Source organism: Pyrgilauda ruficollis, unplaced genomic scaffold (genome assembly GCF_017590135.1).
Source record: "Pyrgilauda ruficollis isolate IOZ18807 unplaced genomic scaffold, ASM1759013v1 scaffold302, whole genome shotgun sequence".
NCBI lineage: Eukaryota > Metazoa > Chordata > Aves > Passeriformes > Passeridae > Pyrgilauda > Pyrgilauda ruficollis.
Window position 1 is genome coordinate 78,376 of NW_024524401.1, and position 22,750 is coordinate 101,125.

At 57.6% G+C, this 22,750-nt stretch overlaps 1 protein-coding gene across 6 annotated transcripts in view; it reads right to left on the reverse strand.

Moving 5' to 3' along the window:
* DCTN1 (dynactin subunit 1) overlaps window positions 1-22,750 on the reverse strand; it is a 36,999-nt gene that overhangs the window by 8,892 nt on the left and 5,357 nt on the right. For 2 of the 6 annotated variants that reach the window (XM_041473824.1, XM_041473823.1), the window contains exons 4-17: window positions 22,163-22,183; window positions 12,003-12,023; window positions 8,829-9,017; window positions 7,265-7,462; window positions 6,370-6,574; window positions 5,990-6,068; window positions 5,280-5,439; window positions 4,486-4,590; window positions 4,142-4,333; window positions 3,442-3,558; window positions 2,610-2,762; window positions 1,686-1,846; window positions 656-824; window positions 228-296 (exon numbers count right to left, since the gene is read on the reverse strand). In XM_041473824.1, the coding sequence (XP_041329758.1) occupies window positions 228-296; window positions 656-824; window positions 1,686-1,846; window positions 2,610-2,762; window positions 3,442-3,558; window positions 4,142-4,333; window positions 4,486-4,590; window positions 5,280-5,439; window positions 5,990-6,068; window positions 6,370-6,574; window positions 7,265-7,462; window positions 8,829-9,017; window positions 12,003-12,023; window positions 22,163-22,183 (1,839 nt within the window). Of the gene's footprint in view, window positions 1-227; window positions 297-655; window positions 825-1,685; window positions 1,847-2,609; window positions 2,763-3,441; window positions 3,559-4,141; window positions 4,334-4,485; window positions 4,591-5,279; window positions 5,440-5,989; window positions 6,069-6,369; window positions 6,575-7,264; window positions 7,463-8,828; window positions 9,018-12,002; window positions 12,024-15,931; window positions 16,068-22,162; window positions 22,184-22,750 lie in introns of those variants that run through there. The other 4 variants (XM_041473828.1, XM_041473827.1, XM_041473829.1 and 1 more) reach the window with 3 other exon arrangements.

Here is a 22,750-nt window from a genome sequence, read left to right on the forward strand (position 1 = left end):
TTCCCTTGGGAAATCGGGGATACAGCCCCCACCCTGAGACAGGAGCGTCTCCACATTCCCACTCCTGCTCTTCTCGTCCCCATGTCCCCACTCCCTGACCCCACTGCCACCACTGGGGAAGAGTGGCTGGACTGGGGAGTGGCAGCAGGGACATTTCCCCTCCCACAGGGATCGTGGGGGACACAAAGGTGGAAAAGAGGGATCAGGGAAGGGCTGTCCCCACTCACCTTGATGTGGTCGGCCAGCTGCAGGGTGCAGTCCTCAGCCTGGTCGGCCAGGTGGATGCTGTACAGGTGCTGTGGGAATGGCAGGATCAGCATCCACATGGAAAAAATCCAATTTGGGAACACTCAAAAAGACCCCCAAATTTTGAGGGTTTGGGCCATTTTTTAAATGGAAGTAACAACAGTGCCCTAAAAGAGCTGGGGGTGCTTAATTCCACAGGTGAGCAGCGTGGAAGGAAGAAATGTGTGGTGGGAGAACCACATCCCCCAAGGACACAGAGCAGGGGACACAGCCACAGTCACCTGAGTGACAACACCCAAAGGAAAGAGCTGCCAAAAGGAGCTAAATCCCAGCTGCTCCATGTCCAACAGCTGAGGTGGCACCTGCCCCCAGTGTCACCTGCCCCCAGTGTCACCAGCCCCAGCCCCACCTGGTAGTACTTGATGGCTTTGGTGAGCGGCTCCACGTTGACGGTCTCGTCCAGCTGGTCCTTGTGGAGCAGCTCGATCAGGAAGTCCAGGGAGCGCTCGTGGACGCTCATCTCGGGGTACAGGGTCCCCACCTTCTTGTAGACCTCCACACTGCAGCGGTTCAGGGCCCTGAGGGGACAGGGACAAGGGGCTGGGGGCATCTCCGGGCAGGACATGGGAAACTGGAGCCCCTGAGGCACTGCTGGCCTGGGGACAGGGACACGGCTGTGACCTGGCTGGGGCTGGAGGTGCTTCCCTGGGGGACACCAGGAGGTTCATGGAGATGTGACCCCTCTCAAGGGAATAAGGGGATCCTGCTGCTTCTTTGTAGCCTGGCTCCCAAAATTCCTTCATGTGTCATCTCTTGGGAAGGGCACACAGAGGTCACAGAGAAGGGGATCCTGCTGGTTTTTTCTAGACTGGGTCCCAAAATTCCTTCATGTGTCATCTCTTGGAAAGGGCACACAGAGAAGGGGATCTTCATAAGGTTATAAAGGGATCCCACTGCTTTTTTCCAGCCTGGCTTCCAAAATCCCTTCCCATGTCACACTTTGAAAGGGACAGAAAGAGGTCATGGAGAAGGGGATCCTCACAAGGGAATAAGGGGATTCTGCTGTTTTTTTCTAGCCTGGCTCCCAAAATCCCTTCCCATGTCACCCTTTGCGAGGGACACTGAGAGGTCATGGAGAAAGAGAACTCAGAGCTTTTTTCCAGCTTGGCTCCCAAGATCCCATGTGATCTCTTGAGGGACACAGAGAGCTGATGGTGAAAGGGACCCCACTGCTTTTTTTTTCCCCTTTTTTTTTCCTAGCCCAGCTCCCAAAATCCCTTCCCACGCCATCCCTTGGGAAGCACACACAAGGAGGCTCACAGAGAAATGACCCCAGGGCAAGGCAATAAAAGCGACCCCACCACCCTTTCCCAGCCCGGCTCCCCAAATCCCTGGAACTCCGCCCGCAGAGGGAGGGAAGGGGCGGGGTGGGTACTCACTGCTCGTATTTGTGGAGCGTGGCCTGGAGCAGGCTCAGGGAATAGACGAGGCCGGCGGCGAAGCTGAGCTGCTCCCCGGGGGCTCCGCGCAGCCCCGCCCGCTCCGCGCAGCTCTCGCTCAGCTCGAACCTCTCCTGAGCCTGTTTGCTGATCAGCTCGGCCTGGGGGAGACAGGGAAATCCTTCAGGGCGTTCCGTGCTTCCCTGCTGTGTCCTGCTGAGCCATGGATAACAACCCCTGCAGCCCCAAAAACTGACCTGTCCTTGCAAAGTGGCCACTGAGCGCTCTCACTGCCGAGTCACCACCCCTGGCTGCTTCCTCCCCTTCCCTTTTCCCAGACCATTTAATAATCATGGAATCACTGAATTATTCAGGTTGGAAAAGTCTCTTAAGACCATGGAGTCCAACTGTTCCCCCAGCACCACCACTGACCATGTCCCCAAGTGCCACATCCACAGAGCTGTTAAACCCCCCAGGGATGGGGACTCCACACTGCCCTGAGCCACATCCACAGGGCTGATAAATCCCACCAGGGATGGGGACTCCACACTGCCCTGAGCCACATCCACAGGGCTGATAAATCCCACCAGGAATGGGGACTCCACACTGCCCTGAGCCACATCCACAGAGCTGATAAATCCCACCAGGGATGGGGACTCCACACTGCCCTGAGCCACATCCACAGAGCTGATAAATCCCACCAGGGATGGGGACTCCACACTGCCCTGAACAGCTGTGCCAGGCCTGGACACACCTTTCCAGAAGGAATTTTCCCAATATCCCACCTGAACCCCTCCAGGGATGGCAACTCCAGTCACTCAAGAACTTTGGGAAGCTCTCCAGCAGCAAACACCCAAAATCCCCAATTCCCCTGGGGCCAAAGGTGTCGTTTGCCACCCAGGGGTTCTCCCCAGCCTGTCCCACCTTGCAGATGAGGCGTGGGATGAGCAGCAGCACCAGGACGCAGTCGTGGTCGCCGCCGTGCCGCAGGAAGCTGTCGGGCATGAAGGAGGTGAGGAGGGACACGTGGCGGTTGGCCTGCTGCACTTCCATCTGCCGCAGCTCCATCTCGATGGCCTGAGGGACACCGAGTCACCCGGCTGCTCCGGAGCCTCCCCGGCACAGCCCGGCTCAGGGGGATCACTCATGGAACCCTGCTCCTTGGAGAATGCCTCAAGGCCTGTCTGGGATCTCCCAGTGTCACCCCATGCCACCTTCCTCTAGCTGAGGGTGCTCCAGCCTGGCCTTGGGCACGTCCAGGGGTGGGGTAGCCAGAGTTTATCTGGGAAATCCCTTCCAGGCCCTCACCACCCTCACAGGGAAGAATTTTTTCCCAATATCCCATCTAAATCTCCACTTTTCCAGTGGGAACCCATTCCTTGTGTCCTGTACCCCCATCCCTTGTCCCCAGTCCCTCTCCAGCTCTCCTGGAGCCCCTTTAGGATCTGGAAGGAGCTCTGAGCTCTCCCTAGAGCCTTCCCTTCTCCAGGTGAACATTCCCAGCTCTCCCAGCCTGACTCCAGAGCAGAGGGACTCCAGAATCCTGGAATGGTTTGGGTTGGAAGGACCTTAAAGCCCATCTCATTCCACCCTGGCCATGGGCAGGGACATCTCCCACTAGCCCAGGTTGCTCCAAGCCCTGTCCAACCAGCTTTGGGACACATCCAGGGATCCAGAGACAGTCACAACTCTGGGAATACCTTGGAGCCAGTCCCAGGGTATGGATAAGCCCATCCAGGTCTCCTGTTGGCCCTACCTTGGCGTGAGCTTTTGTCTCTGCAAATTTGATCTTGAAGTCGAACATCTCGGGGGGCGGCTGCTGCTGCTTCTCCGCAGACGCTTCCTGCTGGCTCATCAGCTCCCGGTTCACATCCTGGCCACAGGGACACAGGGACATGGAGATCAGGGACCCCACACCCCCAGCAAGCCTCTCCCCAAACCTCCCAGCACCTCCTCCTCGGGGGGCTCCTTGTGCAACACCCAGTGAAGGTGGAGGGGAGGGAGAGGCACAGAGCGTGTTCCAGTCCAGGAATATCCACAGGCCCACTCTCCAGCTCCCTTCCCTGCCAGCAGACCTGAGCCCAGGGCTGGGATAGCCCCTACAGGGAGGAATTTTTTCCCAGTACCCCATCTAAATCTCCAGTGGGAAGCCATTCCCTGTGTCCTGTCCCTCCAACCCTTGTCCCAAGTCCCTCTCCAGCTCTCCTGGAGCTCCTTTAAGGCACTGAAAGGGGCGCTGAGGTCTCCTTGAAGCCTTCATGGACATTCCCAGCTTTCCCAGCCTATCCCTGTAGGAGAAGACACTGGGGGATCCCTATGGAAGCTCCACGAAGAACCCACTGAGCTCCAAGCTGCATCCTGCTGTGCCCAGGGCATTCCCAGGGGATGCTCCCTCTGGCTCTCCTGGCCACCAGGTGAGCTCCAGGAGGAGCTGGAGGTGTCCCACGGGGCCGCACCTGCAGGTGAGCCGTGAGCTCACGGTACTTTTTGATGGTCTGCTGGTAGTCAGCCACGGTCTCCTGCGCGGCCTCCACGCGCTTCTCGGCCTCGCGCACGCGCGCCGTGGCCATGTCCAGCTGCTCCCGCAGCTCCAGCTCCGTCTCCCGGGCGTTCTCCTGCAGCTCGTCGTTCATCTCGTTCATGGCTTCCTGCAGGGAGGTGGCACCGGGGGGACAAAGTCACACAGTGTGGCTCAGATGTGTTCTGGTACTCCTGAGAGCTTCCCCAGATTGCTTTGGCTTCATCATTCCAGCTTCCCGACCCCCTGGAGCAGCTGCTATCCCAGGGAATTCTGCCTTACCAGGTCCCCGACGGTCTCACGCAGCTCCCGGACCTTCTCCTCCAGATCCAGGTTTCTCTCTGTCAGAGTCTCCACCATCTCCTCAGCACCCAGCGCTGCGTCCACCTGCCAGGATACACATCCCAGTCCATCCCTGCACCAGGACACACATCCCAATCCATCCCTGCACCAGGACACACATCCCAATCCATCCCTGCATGAGGACACACATCCCAATCCATCTCTGCACCAGGAGACACATCCCAATCCTTCCCTGCACCAGGACACACATCCCAATCCATCCCTGCATGAGGACACACATCCCAATCGTTCCCTGCACCAGGACACACATCCCAATGCATCCATGTGCCAGGACACGCATCCCAAGGCATCCCTGCATGAGGACACACATCCCAAGGCATCCCTGCATGAGGACACACAGCCCAATGAATCCCTGCACCAGGACACACATCCCAATCCATCCCTGCACCAGGACACACATCCCAATCCATCCCTGCACCAGGACACACATCCCAACCCATCCCAGCCAGGACACACATCCCAATCCATCCATGCTCCAGGACACACATCCCAATCCATCCATGTGCCAGGACACACTCCACCTCCAGGCAGAGCCAAGCACAGCCCTGCTGCTGGAATAGGATTTGGAATTGGGGAATATGGGACCAGGAGCGTTGGTTCCTGCAGCGGGATCACTGCACGTGGCTCTCCGGGAGTCTCAATGCCCCAAATGTCCCCAAACTGTCTCAAATGTCCACAAACGTCCCAAATATCCCATCCCACCTGTCCCTCACCTGCTCCTTGAGCTCATCCACCGTCTTCTCCGCCTGCTTCACCTCCTCCTGCAGCTTCTCCCGCTGCTGCCGCAGCGACTCCAGCTCCGTGTTCTTCTTCTCCATCTGCTTCTGGAGCTTCACGTGCTCCTGCTTCTCCGAGGCGGACAAGTCCCGCATCCTGGGACAGCCACAGGTCCCATCAGGGCCAGCCCAGGAGCACCTGGGCCCTCCCCAGAGCCCCTGCCTGCTCCAGCCAGGATAACGGAGCTCATCCATCCCCACCTGCCCCTCCCTGGTGGGGACATGAGCAACGTTCCCAAAATCCAGCTGATTTCCACCAAGGGATGGGTCCCACCTGAACTTCTTGGCTGTGGATTCCCAAATAAAAAGCTCTTGAGCCCCAAGCCCTGGAAGATGGGATCATCCAGGGAAAAGTGGATCCCAGGGCTGGGCAGGGTCTGGAGAACAGTGCTGGGATACCGAGCACCACATCCATAGGGACTGAGGCATTCCATAGGGAATGAGGCATGGGAATGGTCTGGAGTGGCTCATTGTCCCCATCCCCACCAATCCCCTGTGACAAGGGACCCTCCCTTCCCTGTGGATGCTTTAAGAGCTCAGCAAAGATCCCAGAACCATCAGCAGGAATGTCATGGACTGCTCCAAAGAAGGATTGGGATCACAAGAGGCCTGGGAAGGAATTTGGGGAAGCACAGGTGGGCTCCCACCTGACAAGAGCCTCCTTGAGCCTGGCATTCTGCTCCTCCAGCTGTTTGACCTGGTAGCTGGATGCTGCTCCATCAGAGCCTGCAGAGGAAGGGAAGAATCAGAATCCCAGAATCCCAGACTGGTTTGGGTGGGAAGGGACCTTAAATCCCACCCATTCCCATCTCCTGACATGGGCAGGGACACCTTCCACTATCCCAGGGTGCTCCAAACCCCATCCAACCTGGCTTTGGACACTTCCAGGGGTGGAGCAGCCACAGCTTCTTTGGAAGAATTCATTCCAGGGTCTCAAGACCCTCACAGAGAAGAATTCCTTCCCAATATCCCACCTAACCCCACCCCTTCCCCACTCTCCAAGCCCAAAGTCCCTCTCCTATCCCACCTTTCTCCTCAATCTCGTGCTTGAGGATCTCCAGGTCCATGGTGAGGTATTCCACCTTCTCCTTGAGGGAATCCACCTCCTGCTGCAGGGACTCTGCCCGCTCCTCGGCCATCTCCTTGTCCAGCGTGGCCATCTCGATGGCGTCGGCCGTGTCTGCCATCTCCTCCATGTACCTTTCCTTGGCTTCCAGGGCATCCTTGGCTTCCTGTGGGCAAGCACAGCAGGTGAGGAGACCCCACAACTCTGGAGAGACCCCACAGCAGCGCTCAGGAAATTACTGTCCCTCAAGGCTCTCCCAAATCCAATGGGCACCGGGTTATCTGGGATGGGAGGGGACAGCCAAGCACTCCAGGGTGTCCCACTCCCCTCTTCCCTCCTCCACACCCAGAGAGCCTGGCAGGAGAAGCATCTGCAGGTGAGGACAAAGGTAAGGAGACAGGGGATACTGGAGCAGACAGAGAAATCCCTAGGGAAAGAAACCAGGAATCCACCGTGGAAAAGTAGGGCAGGGAGAAGAAAATGCTCCTTGGCTGCTTGGACAGAATGCTGGGAGCTGCAGGCACAAGTGAGGGAAGCACCTGGAACTCCTGGGGAGAGAGAGGGAAGAGGGAAGCACCTGGAGAGACAGATAGAAGGGGGAAACATCTGGAGAGAGAAGGAAGAGGAAAACACCTGGAAAGAGAGGGAATAAGGAATTCAAATCCCACCTTGGCTCAGCCTGATTCCCAGATACACCCAACGTTGATTTGGAGCAGAGAAAAAGACCTCAAATGGCACCAGGGGAGGTTTAGTTGGATATTGGGAAAATTTCCTCACAGAAAGGTTTGTCAGGGCTGGAATTCCTCCTGGAGTCACCTCTCCAGGCACTGCCCCATTCCCAGGGACACTCGCTCACCTTCTTGGCCTCCTTCAGGCGCTTCTGGAGGTCAGCCTGCTGCTCCTGCATTTTGCTCTTCCATTCCTGCACCTGCTCCAGCTGGATCTTGTACTTCTCCAGCTCCTTGAGCTTTGCCTTGTCCTCATTTCTCTTGATTTTCAGTGTCTCCAGCTTCTCCTCAAGGTCCCTGACCTGAGCACGGAGATTCTCCTCCTCCTACAACAACGAGCCAAGAATTAGGGAAGGAACAGGGACATCCCAGAGCTCTGGGAACCTGGCCTGACTTTGGTCATCAATACTGGGGCAGTTTGAGATGAGAGGGGCTTGGGACAAGGGCCTGGAGTGCCAGGACAAGGGGGAATGGCTTCCCACTGCAGAGAACAGGATTAGATGGGATATTGGGAAGGAATTCCTGGCTGTGAGGGTGGGGAAGCCTTGGCACAAGTTGCCCAGAGAGGCTGTGGCCACCTGATCCCACTGCAGCATCCACGTCATTCCCAGGTGATCTCCCCCCAGGGAAAACTGATCCAGGTCCTTTTCCAGCAGCTCAGCTCCCAGGGCAGGGAAAGGCTGATGCCAGCATTCCCCAAGGAAGGGCTGCAGGGACAAAGGGATGTCACCTCCCTCCCTAGCAGCAGCCACAGGGGCTAATGCTTCAAATCCCAAAGCTGGGTGACAGCAAGGAATTCCAAGGAATTTCTTGGAAAAATCTGGAACCTCCCGTGGATTCCTCCTCTGCTGCTTTCCCAGCCTGGATATTCTGGTGTCCCCAAAAAAGCCACTTCTGCACCCAGTTACAGAAACCAGTCACCAGAGAGCTCTGGGAATGGGGACACAGGTGGGGACATCCCCTGTTCCCACCCTGGGGTGCCTTCTCCAGCTCTGCCTTCCACACACAATCCCAAAGCCTTGTCCTCTCCTGCTATTCCCTCCCTGGCCTTGTGCCCCAAATCTCTCCCAAGCTCTAATTAACTCATTAATCAAAGCAAGATGGAAGTGATGAAAAAGTTTTTTAAAGATCAAAACAGGAATAACTCTGTAATGATTAAGAATCCCTGAATTTGGGAAATATTGCATCTTTCCAGGTGGGCTTTGCATCCCAAGGCAGGAGGGCACCCAGTGCATCCCTGCTGGTCCCTCCACCCCAATTCTCCCAAGTTTGGGAAATCCTGAACCTCTCCAAGGGGTCTTTCCATCCCAAGGCAGGAGGGCCCCCAGTCCCTCCACCCCAGTGGGAGCTGCCAACTGGACCCTCTGGATTTAACAGGGTCACGCTCTGACTCAGAACCTCAACCCTGCCAAACTGCTCCGATGCCACCCGTGTCCCTTTGGGAAGGGATGGAGCTGCACTGGGAATTCTCTTTGGAAGTGGCCTCCCAGCTGTGCTGCCGCTGCCCTGGCCAGCTCCATGTCCCAATGCTCCTCCCACAGCCCAGTGACCACCCCAGGACCCTCCAGGGCGCCTCCTCCTCCTCCCAGCGGTGAGTGCAGTTTTCCGTCCTTCCTCTGCCGGGGAGCACCGGCAGAGCGCAGCGCTCACCTGGGCACCGCTCAGGGCAGAGCTCACCTGGGCACGGCTCACCTTGGTGGGCGAGAGGACCGGGGGTGCCCCGGGGGAGCCGAGGGAGGGCGTGGGGATGACGGGGGCCACCAGCGGGGTCTGGGCGGGCGTGCCGGGCTCGCTGCTGCTCATCTCCCCGCCGGACGCCGAGGCCGAGCCCGAGGGCCCGGCGGTGCCGCCGGACGCCGATGATGTGGGGGTCCGGGTGGGCTGCAAAACACCAGCAGGGTCAGGGGGAGTCAGGAGGGATATCCCAAGGGATGGTGTTCCCACAGCATCCCACCGTGACACTTCTGGTGACTCCCAGCTTCCCATTTCCAGCAGTGTCACTGTCGGACCGCCAGGAATTCTGCTCTGGAGGAGCTGGGCTCGGAGAGAATTCATGGATGATCCATTGGGGAAGGACTCCACATGTCTCCCAGAGAAGCTGTGGCTGCTTCACATCCCTGGAAGTGCCCAAGGCCAGCTTGGAGCTCCCTGGGATAGTGGGAGGTGTCCCTGCAGTGGCACTGGATGATCTCCAAGGTCCCTCCCAACCCAAACCATTCCAGGATTCCATTTCCCAACTCCAGAGGGTGAGACAGCAAAACCTCAGAGTCCCCCAAGATGAGAACCCAGTTTTAGGGGAGCAACAAGAAAATTAACAAGGAGTGAGTTCCCAGAGTCCAGTGGGGCCTGGTGCTGCTTCATTAGTGCTTATGAGGCTGTTAATTAATCACTGTGTGAGCCCAGCTCAGTGGTAAAAGGGATGAAGGAAGCACCAGGTGCCCCCCCACGCTCCCACTGGTCTCCTCATGGACCCTATTTCTGGACCACTCACCTCTGACTGTGTAAATTAAATTTCCTGACTTGATTTTATTTCTAGAAATGGGATTTTTGGTGCCATGAGGGTTCACCAAGTGTGTGGTTTTACCCAGAGGCACAGCTGAGAAAGAGAAACATTCACCCTCTGCCCTAATTTTCCCCAAAATAGCGGCAAACCTGAGTGAACTTGACTGCAGCAAGTCCAGCACCCCTAGGACAGGCCCAGCCTGCCCTCCTGGGATGATCCCAATTCTCCCAGGCACAGAAAACAGGGAATTTCTGGGTAGCACTGAGCCCCACAAGCTTTCTTCCAGGTACAGCTCAAAACAAAGATGTTTGTTGTTCCTGGGTGCTTTTGGGGTCACAGATCCCAGAGAGCAGAGTTAGATGGGATATTGGGAAGGAATTCCAGGCTGTGAGGGTGCTGAGAAGAATTCCAGGCACAGGTTGCCCAGAGAAGCTGTGGCTGCCACACCCCTGGAAGTGTCCAAGACCAGGTTGGATGGGGCTTGGAGCCACCAGGGATAATGGGAGCTGTTCCTGGATGGAGCTGGATGGACTTTAGGTCCCTTCCAACCCAACCCATTCCATGATTCCAGGATCCCAACTCCACCACCCTGCCCAGCGCAGATGTGAGGCCAAAGGAGCAGGAGGTCCCATGGGACATCCCTGCAGACATCAACAAGAACCACTCAAAGCCAGGGAATGGGGGATCCCAGAGCCCTGGGGCTGATGGAATCCACCCCTGCCTGGGGCAAGGTGTTGGAAGCATCTGCTGAGGATGGAGCCCTCCCTGCAGGAAAGTTCTCCATCTCCAAACTCAATCTTTAAGGATTTCTCTCCCACATTTCCTCCCTTCAAGCCACAAGTCCCTTCCCAAGGTGAATGCTGCTTGCTGGAGCAGCCCCTGAAGGCCAGCTGAGACCACACAGCCCTGGCTGACACCTCAGGCTCCCTCAGACCCCACTCAGATCCCACTGAACACCGGCACAAACTGGGACAGTCAGGGAGCAGCAGCCCCCACAGGGACCCCCTGGCACACCCTGGGCACTGCCACATGGATTTCACGCTGTTCCATCCTGGGAGAGGGTCCCCAAGGATCTGGACCTGCTCCACAGGAGTCCATCACCGCTGTGAGCTCCTCTGGGCTCTGCACAATGAGGTGGAAGGACAACGGTGGGATTGGGAACCAGTGGGGTGTGTTTGAGTGGGGTTGGCCACCAGTGGATCATGTTTGAGTTGGCTTCCACAAGAATGGCCACGTTTCAGTGGGGTTGGCACCCAATGGCCCATGTTTGAGTGGGGGTGACACCCAATGGGTCATGTTTGAGTGGGGGTGACACCCAGTGGGTCATGTTTGAGTGGGGCTGGCCACCAGTGGACCATGTTTGGGTGGGGCTGGCACCCAATGGATTGTGTTTGAATGGGGTTGGTATCAAATGGATCGTGTCTGTGGTGGGATTGGCACCAAACGGATCATGTTTGAGTGGGACTGGCAAAGAATGGATTGTTTGTGAGTGGGGTTGGCACTCAACAAGTTGTGTCTGAGTGGGGCTGGCACCCAATGGATCATGTTTGAGTTGGCATCCAGAATAATGGCCAAGTTTGACTGGGGTTGGCAATGAATGATCATGTTCGGGTGGTGCTGGCACCCAACAGCTCATGTTTGGGTGAGACTGGGAACCAATGGATTGTGTTTGAGTGGGGTTGGCACCCAACAGCTGATGTTTGAGTGGGGTTGGCAATGAATGGATCATGTTTGAATGGTGTTGGCAAACAATCGATCATGTTTGGGTGGGGTTGGCACCCAATGGCCTGTGTTTGAGTGGGGTTGGCACCCAATGTCCTGTGTTTGAGTGGGGCTGGCACCCAATGGCCCATGTTTGAGTGGGGCTGGCACCCAAGAGGTTGTGTTTGAGCAGGGTTGGCAACCAACAGCTTGTGTTTGGGTGGGGTTGGCAATGAATGGATCGTGTTTGGGTGGGGTTGGCACCCAACAGCTCATGTTTGAGTGGGGTTTGTACCTAATGCACCATGTTTGAGATGGTGTTGGCTTCCAATGGGTTGTGTTTGAGCGAGGCTGGCACCCAATGGCCCATGTTTGAATGGGGCTGGCACCCAATGGCCCATGTTTGAGTGGGGCTGGCACCCAATGGCCCATGTTTGAATGGGGCTGGCACCCAATGGCCCATGTTTGAGTGAGGCTGGCACCCAATGACCCATGTTTGAGTGGGGCTGGCACCCAATGGATCCTGTCTGCAGTGCTGTTGGCACCCCGTGATCCATGCTTGTGACGGGATTGACACCCAATGCTTTGAGTGGCACTGGCACCCACGGGGCCGTTGTCACCTGGTGCCCCCCACGCTCGGTGCCCCCACCGTGGCTGCTCACCTTGGGTCGGCGGGCGGTGCTCTGGAGGGCAGCGGGAGCGGAAGCAGAGAGGACAGACAGTCACACAGGGACAGAGGAGCAGAGAACAGCCGGCGGCGGCCGGAGCGGCAGAGCAGGGAAAGGAGACAAAAGACAGCACGGCATCGTTAGTGTGCCCGGCATCGTTAGTGTGCCCAGTGGCACCGGGTGCGTGTGGTGTCGTTAGCGTGGGGGCTCGTTAACCCGCTCCATGGGCAGAGATCCCATGGGACCCCCTGGCACAGCTCCCAGGGGACCACAGGAGCAGAGCCCAGTCAGCACAGCCACCCCCAAGCTCCATCCCTGCCCCTTCAGCCTAGTGTGGGGACAGGGCTGGGGACAGAGGGCACATCCTGAACCCCCATCCCAACCCTACACATACCCCAGGGCAGATCCACCTTGTATGTCCAAGGAATTTTGGTCTTCAGAGGCAAAGCATGGTTCAGGTTGGTTGGGCATTCCAAGCTCCGTGAGCATGGGGGGTTTGACCTCCCACGCCTTTCCCAGCGACCCCCAGAGGAGGAGATGGAAAGGATTTAATCTTAAACATGAGTTTTCAGCTCTCCTCATCCCTCTGGTTTTCCAAAGGGCCCAGAGCACCCTGGACCAGCTGCCCCAGAGCCCCCAGGCTCTGCTTTGTTTAACCAAAAATTCCAGGGACACCACAGCGCTGATCCCATGCTCCCAACTTTTCCTTTCATGGCTGGAATTAAATCATCCATGATTTTGGGGCAGGACCCCCCGCACCCCTCCATGCACATGCAGCAGCTCCCAGCAGCTCAGGGAGGGAAGGCCACGGGGCCCAGCCTGGAACAGAGACAAATATGAAATTATTTAGTATTTTTCCCCTTAAAAACAATCCCTAATTGATGGAAAAGGAGGAGTGACCAGGCTGGTCCTGGGGGACAACGGGTGGGCATTGGGAACATCTGTCCAGCTGCAGCCTTGGAGCACTTCCACACTCTCCCTCATTTCTGATTCCATGACCTAATCCCAGCTGGGAATAAGCAGGAGCAGAACAGATGGATAATGGCACTGCCACATGATCCCACGTCCAGGATGGGGACATGAGGCACAGAGCCCAGCAGGGACCAGCAGCTCCAGCTGATCTCCAACACGGCTGTGTTCCCTCCCGAGGCCTCGGGAAACCTCGGAGCTCCATTTCCCTGTTTTCAATGTAAACCTGGATGTCTTTGCACTTCCAAACTTCCCATCACTTCTGGATCTTCAGCTAAATCTTGCTCTGCTCACTTGCAGCCTTCTCCCAAAGGCTGTATTCCATGTCAATCCCAAGGGAAGACATTCCCATCTTCCACAGCATCTCCTGAGTGACCAAATTGGTCAAGAAAATGGAATTGCAGCAGCAGAAGTTCCAGACCCTCAGGTGAAACCCTCAGGATGCTCTTCAGGAGCTCTCCAGCACCTTCCCAAAGTCCAAGTAAGCAACATGGAGCAGCAACAAAAATCTGGGAAACACTTGGAAAACATCTTCTTCAGGAATTCCACACATGGGGGGGCTCAGGAGTGGGGCAGGGCTGGGGGATCCCACACCGACCACCAAGTCCTTGGACATGGGGAAATGTCACCTGAGACGACTGAGTCCTGTCCTGGGGGACACCAAATCCTTCCCTGGGGGACACTGAGCCTTTTCCTGGATGGGGAACACTGATCCCTGTCCCAGGAGACCCTGAGCCTTGTCCTGGGGGACACCAAGCCCTGAACTGAGGGACACTGAGCCTTGTCCTGGCCATGGGGTGGGCGTACACCAACTCAAACCACACCAAACCCTAAAAACAGGGAGAAGCCTCATGGTAACCATCCCTAAAGCCATGTGGAAAGACAGGGAATAATCCTGCTTTGTGCATCCTTTGTGGTCACCTCCATGTGATGATCACTGAAAGTTGGAGCTCCAAGACCCCTGGGATCCGTGGCAAAGGGATGCTCTGGGATGCTCCAGCTGCTCTCTCCATCAGGAATGGGGGATGGCCGGGCTCTCCTCTGTGGTGGCACCGTCTGTCCCCAGCCAGTCATCCCTGGGCTCTGGAAAAGTCGGTGACCAGGATGGGACGTGGATTTTCCGGTGTCCGGCATCGTGCCAGCACTGGGAACAGAGGCTCCAGCCCCACCTGGACCCAGGATGCTCCAGCCTCTCCCTGGGGATGGATGGATGGGGATGGATGTTCCACTGGAGGCTCTGGGCTCTGCTGTGTAATGCTGCTGCATCAATATTTGATGGAATTACAAAACCTCTGCTCCCAGGGGAGCGTTGGGGGCTCCGAACCGGCGTGCTCCGAGATGGACTCAGCTCCTGGCAGCAGGAACTCTGGAAAAATCCTCCTGGATACCAAGGACTGACTGTGGTGGGGTCAGCATTGCCTGCTGAAGGTGGGGTCTCACAAGGCCCTCCTGATTTGGTCCCGCTCCAGGTGTGGGAATCCCAATCCAGCCAGGAGCAGGAGTGCTGGATGGAGGAGCAGGAGTGTGTGAATGTCACCTTCCAGCAGGCAGGACAGGGGAGGTGTCACTGGAGCCTTCTCCTGGATTAAGTTTCAAGGCTTCAAATCTGAACTTCACAGACTGTGGCTGCTGCTGTGGAGGATTCCCAGTTTCCAGGAGGATTCCGATTGGCAGCAGCTCCTGAGTGGGGTAGGCAGTGCTGGGGGTGATGCCCAGGCACTGATCCAGTGCTGGTCCATGCTGATACCATCCCACTCCATTCCCAGGAATTTGGCCCTTCAGAGGCACCTCCCCTCTGCTGGAGCTGTGTCTCAGCCCCAGGATGAGCCCCTCAGGGTGTGGCTCCCTGGAATACTGCTGGGAATTCTGCATTTCAAACAACCAGCACCACCCAGCAGGTGCCTGGTCTCACAGGTGTGATTCCATGGGTGAGGAGAGCAGCAACAGAAAAAGCAGGATGGAATCTAGGTGTGGGGCTGAGCACCAGCAGCCCCCACTCCCTGCTCCAATGGGGCAGAGGGAAAGCAGCATCCGTGAAACTTTCCATGGGGAAGAGGATTAACAGGGACACGTGACGAGGAGCTTCGGTGTCTGGGCTCAGGGAGGTGCAGGTGTAAATCAGGAGCATTTACTGCCAGGTACTGGCCTGGCCGCCCCAGCTGGGGTCTATTCCCTGCCATCAGCCAGAAATTCCCAGGATTTCTCTTTAAGCTGAGCAGTGACATCGTGGTTACACTAAAAATAAACATATAGGCCAGTGCCCGCGCTGTCACCTGCGGGAATGGCAGCCTGGCAGGGACTCGGGTACTGCCAGCCTCTGGGAATGCCAAAGGCTGAACCCAACAGTGTGGCTGGCAGGAAAACCGGGATTATGGGCACGCAGCTTCCCCAGGGTGGGCACCGGTGGCACTGGAAGCGGGGATGGCACCGGCAGCAGGAAGAGCACTGACACTCTCAGGCTGTGGGGACAGGGACAGCAGCAGGGATGGCACTGGCACCCCTAGAGTAGGGATGGCACCAGCCGTGGGCACAGGGACAGCAGCAGGGATGGCACTGGCACCTCTGGAGTGAGGATGACACCAGCAGCAGGGACAACACAGGCAGCAGGGACAGCACTGACACCCCCAGGCAGAGGGGATGGCATCGGCAGCGGGGACAGGGATGGCATCAGCATCCCCCCCGAGCAGGGATGACATCGGCAGCGGGGACAGGGCCCCGGCAGAGCCGCAGAGCCGCTGCGTTGGCCGGGTGACACGGAGAGGGGACTCCGGGAGCTCGGAAGGCAAAGCCAGCCATGAACCGATGCTCACCCACCGCCCCCCTCCTCCCCGAGCCCGTCACGCTCTCAGTTACAGCCCGGCAGCATCAACACGGGGAAAACGGGGAGAAAAAACAGCGAGGAGGCGGCTGGGAAGCGGGGATGCGACGCCGGGGGATGCGGGCGCGGACCGTACCTTGCGAGTGGCCGGGGCCTGCCTCATCGTCGCGCAGGGACGGCCGGAGCGGGAGGAGACGGAGCAGCGGGTCAGTCAGCACGGCCGGACACGGCAAATGGCCGCGGCCGCTGCCGGCCGCTCGCCACGTCCTGCCCGGGGGCTCGGCGGGGGCTCCGGGGGTCCAGGGCAGGCCCCCCCGGCCGCGGCCGCTCGTCCCCGCTCCGCCGGTGGCTCCAACCACCGCCCCGGCGGCTCATGACATCACCGCGGAGGGGCCGCACCGCCGGGCGCTGCACCGAGCCGGGCGGCGTGCGGATGAGGATGGGGATGAGGATGGTGCGGATGTGATGCCGCTCTCGGGGAGGGGACGGGGGGTTCTCAGCGGGTCGGAGCCCCCCGGGACAGCCCTCCCGATGCTCTGCGGCTCCGGGGCTGCGCTCGGTATCCCCGCGGTGCCCGCGGCCGAACCCGCCCCGCGCCGGCGGCTGCGAGCGCCGGGCAAATCCCCCGGGAGCGGACAGACGGACGGAGCGGAGCCCGGATGGACAGATGGACGGCGCCGAGCCCGGAGGGATGGACAGATGGACAGAGGGATCATCTTGCCGCGCTGCCATCCAGCACCCCCGGCCCACACGGGCGGATTGCCGGGAGCTCAGGGCAGCCCCGCACGGCTGAGGGTGCGGAGAGACCCCCCCGGGCCTCGGAGAGCCCCTCCCCAAAATTCCTGCCCTAAAAATGCCACTCAGGGTGGTGTCCAGCACGTCCTGAGCCTCGCTGCCCTGCCAGGACCATTCCCACAATTCCTGCCCGGCATTCCCGTTGTCCCTGGATAAGAACTCTGCTGGGAACCCACAGGATGTCACCAAGCACCATCTCCAAACTCTCCATGCCCCACGGAGTGCTGGAGAGCAGGACAGCAGCTCCCTTTCCATGCACAGATCTTAAATCCCACCTATGATACGATATTATATTATGTAACAGGAACACAGACTCATCCAGTTCCCATTCCAACTGCGTTTTTTCCCAAAATTCCCACACTATGAGGGTAGAGGAGCTCAGGTTGCCCTGGGCTCACCTGCACACCTAACCCTCCACCCACAGAGGGAATTTTACCCCCAGTATTTCCAGTCCCTCAGCACAATCCTGCCAATCTCCTGGAAAAAGCATTTAAAGACCTCTTTGACATTCCCTGGAAGCAGCCCCTCGAGGATGTCATGCTGGGGACATCCTGTGTCCAGCTGATCTGTGCTGGGATCTGATTCCTGACAAACCCTGCATCAGGGAATCCAGCAGCTGTGGGGGAAGTGTCCAAGGCCAGGCTGGATGGAGTTTGGAACAGCCTGGGATAGTGGGAGGTGTCCTTGCCTGTGACAAGGGATGGAACTGGATGGGCTTTAAGGTCCCTTCCAATCCAAAACATTCCAGGATTCTGGAGCCCTTCTGCTCTGGAGTTAGGATTGCTGGGAATGTTCCCCTGGAGAAGAGAAGGCTCCAGGGAATGCTCAGAGTCCCTGGAGGGTCTCCAGGAGAGCTGCAGAGGGACTGGGGACAAGGCCTGCAGGGACAGCACACAGGGAATGGCTCCCACTGGCAAAGGGGAGATTGGGCTGGGATCTTGGCAAGGAATTCCTGGCTGGGAGGGTGGGCAGGGGCTGGGCTGGAATTCCCAGAGCAGCTGTGGCTGCCCCTGGATCCCTGGCAGTGCCCAAGGCCAGGCTGGACACTGGGGTTGGAGCCACCTGGGACAGTGGGAGGTGTCCCTGGATGGGTTTAACCCAAGCCATTCCATGATCTGCTCTCCTGCAGCTCCCTCTGGCTGCTGGCAGGCGCTGGGGCAGGGGAGCATTCCCAAGGGACATTTTTGGGAGCTGGAATTGCATCTCTTAACAAAGAAACCCCGAGCTCCACCAGCCTGAGCACCACAAACCCCTTCAGGAGTCAGAGCTGACACAGGCCCAGCTTTTGGGATCATTCAAATCCATTCCAACGCTCCAACAGAATTTCCCTCCCATTCCCACCAGTCCTGGCCCAAACCAGGAACCCCTTTTGAAGCATTTCCAGATGAAATCATCCCAGATCCGTGGCTTTAAGCCCCTGAATGATCCCAGTGCCGTGTCCATCTCTGGAGGAGCCACGTGCAGGCTCACAAGGATTTAAGTTTAAGATAATTATGGGTATTAGAGGTGCTCTAATGAACCAGCTCCTCTCCTCGCACACAGCTCTGCCCTCCAAATCCAGAATATATCAACTCTTCCCACACAAAGATCCAATAAATGCAGCAGCAGGGAGAAAATGCAATTTAACCCCAGGGAAATGGTGTCAGGTGCTTTGGGCTGTCCCTGAAACTCCTCAGGGATGGGTAAGGGAGGTTTTTTATCCTAAATCCATGAGAAGGAGCTTGTGGCAGCACCACAGATGGGAGAATTCCTGGCTCTTGGGGGGATTGGAGAGGAGATGCCAGGGTTAACTCCAGCTTTTTTCCACGGAGTCATCTGTTTGCAGCACCAGATGCTGCTCAGCTCCTGGCCCCAGGGGGTCACATCAAAATAATCACCAGAGGCTCCCTTGGGGACACAAAGAGCCGCCACAGGGGTGTCACCCGGCCCGAGGAACAGCAGTGCTGGAAAATGAGCCCTGGGTTCATCCTGGCCCTGCCATGGGACACGGTGTGGGCAGCTGGGGTGAGCTGGGGTTTTGGAGCTGATCGGATTATCCGTTCCTTTAAAGGATTAACGGGGCTTGGGGTGGCCCCTCTGCGTTCAACAGACCAGCTGGGATCTGCCCCGGGCTGGAACGGGCCAGCTGCTCCTGCACAGAGACCGGGATAACACCGGGATAACAGAGGGATAACCACCAGACACTGACCTGGCTGCTCCTGCACAGAGACCGGGATAACACCGGGATAACACCCAGACACTGACCTGGCCACTCCTGTATGGAGACCAGGATAACACCAGGATAACACCCGGACACTGACCTGGCTGCTCCTGCATGGAGATCAGGATAGCACTGGGATAACACCCGGACACTGACCTGGCTGCTCCTGCATGGAGACTGGGATAACACTGGGATAACACCAGGGTAACACCCGGACACTGACCCAGCCACTGACGGGTCACCCTGGGATGGGATGGGATGGGATGGGATGGGATGGGATGGGATGGGAGCAGGTGCCCAGCAGAGAGGGAGGCCCAGCCCCAGGACACGCCACGGGAATCCAGCCCTGGCACATGGAATGCCGCTGGGAGGGTGAAAGAACAGGGATGTCACTGGGAGGGGACAAACCTGATCCATCCGAGGGACAATCCCAGGATCAAACTGGCTGCAGCAGCAGGGGACAGGTGACCTGAGGTGGCAGGACAGGATTTAACAGCAGGGTCACAGCACCAGCACGTGCCACCTGTGGATGTGGCGCTTGGGGACACGGCCTTGGCAGTGCTAGGGAACAGTTGGACTCAGAGGTCTCAGAGGGCTTTTCCAACCTAAATATCCCACAATTCCATGATCCCTGAATGGGTCAGACCCTGGCAGCTCATCCTGACGCCCCCAAACGAGGCAGAGCTTTTGCTGGAGCCTTCCCCTGCTCCCGTCACAGCCCTGCCACCTCCGTGTCCCTGGGAGGTGACACCCATGACTCAGTGTCACCCAGCACTGCAGTAGAAGGGACTGGCCTGTCACCACCGCAGACACATTGTCACGGGGATGAAGACAACACAACCTGTTTCATCCCAAAAATGACCTGGGAAAGACCCTTTTCCTGCTCTTTAACCAGATTTTGGGGTCTTTCCCAGCCAGCCTGGCCCAGGACAGAGGTCAGCACCTCCTGAGGACAGCCTGGACCTCCTGCTCCAAGAACAAGGACACCCAACACAGTGTCACAGCCAAGGGACAGGACCCTCAGTGTCCTGCAGCCCCTGCTCTGAGCCCTGGGGACAGCACGACCCAAAGGCCACAAAGGCCACAGCACTCCCAAATCCATGGAAAACAGGGAAGGAGCACAGCAGGGGGCAAGGCCCATCTGGCAGCAGCTCTGCACACGATTAAAGTCTATATTTGACACACAGGAGCCGCTGTAATCTCCGGAACGAGGATTTACCCGCTAATTACTCTCATTATCCAGGTCCCCACCCTGATGGCACGTCCCTGTGTGGGGCAGGAGCTGCCCGAGGGGCAGGGGGGCTCTCATGGGGGGCTCTCAGCCAGGAATGGCTGAAAAGGTTAAAATGTGAGGGGACAGCAGGGCCTGGTATGGGGCTGTCCCTCAGTGGGGACATGCTTGTGTGAGGTGTGTCCACTCAGCCAGGACGAGGGTCAGGACAGTGACAGATCCAGATCCCCAGGATGGTGACAGTCACAGATCCATGATCCTCAGGACAGTGACAGATCCAGATCCCCAGGACAGTGAGTCACAGAGCCACAGTCCTCAGAAGAATGACTGTCACTACAATCCCCAGGACAGTGACAGATCCAGATGCTCAAGACAGTGACTGTCACAGATCCATGATCCCTAGGACAGTGACAGTCAGATCCAGGGTCCTCAGGACAGTGACAGACACAGATCCTCAGGACAGTGACTGTCACCCAACCAGGATCCCAAGGACAGTGACAGTCACAGCCCCAGATCCCTAGGGCAAGTCACAGATCTGTGATCCTCGGGACAATGACAGTCACACCTCCATGACTGCCAGGACAGTGACAGTCACACCCCCATGATTCCAAGGACAGTGACAGTCACAGATCCCAGATCCCCATGGCAGTGACAGATCCATGATCCTCAGGACAGTGACAGTCACATCCTCATGATTCCAAGGACAGTGACAGTCACAGCCCCAGATCCCTAGGACAAGTCACAGATCTGTGATCCTCAGGACAATGACAGTCACACCTCCATGACTGCCAGGACAGTGACAGTCACACCCCCATGATTCCAAGGACAGTGACAGTCACAGATCCCAGATCCCCATGGCAGTGACAGATCCATGATCCTCAGGGCAGTGACAGTCACAGATCCATGATCCTCAGGGCAGTGACAGTCACACCCCCATGACTGCCAGGACAGTGACAGTGACAGATCCATGATGCTCAGGGCAGTGACAGTCACACCCCCGTGATCCTAATCCCAGCCACAGCTCTGAGCAGACAGTGGGGACACGGAGCAGCTGCAAACCCACCAGAACAAGGACAGGGAAGGTAGAACCCAACATTCCAAACAGGAATTCCATCCCAGCAGAGCCCCTTGGAGCTGGCAGGACAACAATGAGGGATCCACACGGCCCCTGAAGCCTCGGGGACATGCAGACACCTGGATCTGGGGGACACAAGGAGGGGACACTTGGGGGCAGGTGCTCCCCACCTCTCTCCACAGGCTCTCATCAGATTCCACATTGCTCCTCTTCTCTGGACTTCCCATGGACAAACACAGCTCTTTGGATCATATTTACATCCAAAAATCAACTCAAAAGCGGCTGGGAAGCAAATCTGGACCAAAGGGTGCACAGGTAACACCTTCCTCCCCTCTCCCATGGCTCCAGTGCCCACCTTGGCTTTTCTATTGGCAAAATTCCCAAGAGGGGAAAAGAAAGATCCCCAAATTTCCTGCAGGGAATGATGATTTGGTGTCCCTGCCCGTGGTGTGGAATGAGATTGGCTTTAATGTCCATCCCAACCCAACCCAAACCATTTGGGGATTCTTTGCCAAGACCTCTGGAGTTTCAGCTCATCCTTGCACTAAAGATTTTTGCCTTCAGTAATTGTCACAAACCAGGTGGGTTTGAGTGTCCCCAAGAGGAGCCAGAGCCCAGGGACAGGACAGCCCTGAGAAGTTGCCACTTGTCCCCGAGTCACCGGAGGGTTCAGGGGTTATAAACACATCTGTGACAGAACGGCCTCAGGCTGTGCTAGAGGAGATTGAGGTTGGATAGTGGGAAAATTCCTTCATGGAAAGAGCTGGAAAGAATTGGAAGACACTGCCCAGAGCAGGGGGACAGTCCCCATTCCAGGGAGAACTTCCCAGCCCTGCAGATGTGACACTTGGGGACACTGCTGAGAACTCGCTGGCCTCGGAGGCTTCTCCCACCCAAACATTCCACGATTCCGCGGTGAAGTGACACCACCCGCAGCCACGTCCCCTCCCTGGCTGGGAGCACATGCAGGGACAGCCATGCAGCGCTGGGATGGAGCGGGATGGGGACAGTGAGGGTGACGATGGCCCCGGCATGCGGCCGCGCGCGGGGAAGGGACGGACAGCACCTTTTTGGGCTTGGCTCCGCGCTGCGTGAGGAGGGAACAGAAGGAAGGTTAGACAGGCCTGGAGGCTCTCCTAGGAACCCCTCCAGGCTGCAGGAGAGGCAGGAGGGGAAACAGGATCAGGGAAATTGAAGGAAATTAAGGAGAAAATAGCCCTGGAGTCACCCCCTGCTCTGGAGTCACCTCCTGTCCCCCCACCCCAGCACGGAGAATTTGGGGAGTCAGGACATGTGCAAAGGGGGATAAATCATTTCATGGTGCAAAGACTGGTTAAAGGGATTGGGGGGCCAGGATCTCCCAGGATGCAGAAGAAAAGGATGTGAGGACAAGGGGGAATGGTTTCCCACTGCCAGAGGACAGGGATGGTTGGGATATTGGGAAGAAATTCCTCCCTGTGAGGGTGGGGAGGGGCTGGGATGGAATTCCCAGAGAAGCTGTAGCTACCCCTGGATCCCTGCAAATGCCCAAGGCCACTTCCCCACTTGGATGGGGCTTGGAGCAACCTGGGATAGTGGAAAATGTCCCTGGATGGGCTTTAAGGTTCCTCCCACCCCAAACCATTCCAGGATTCCATGACAAACCAGCCCCTGA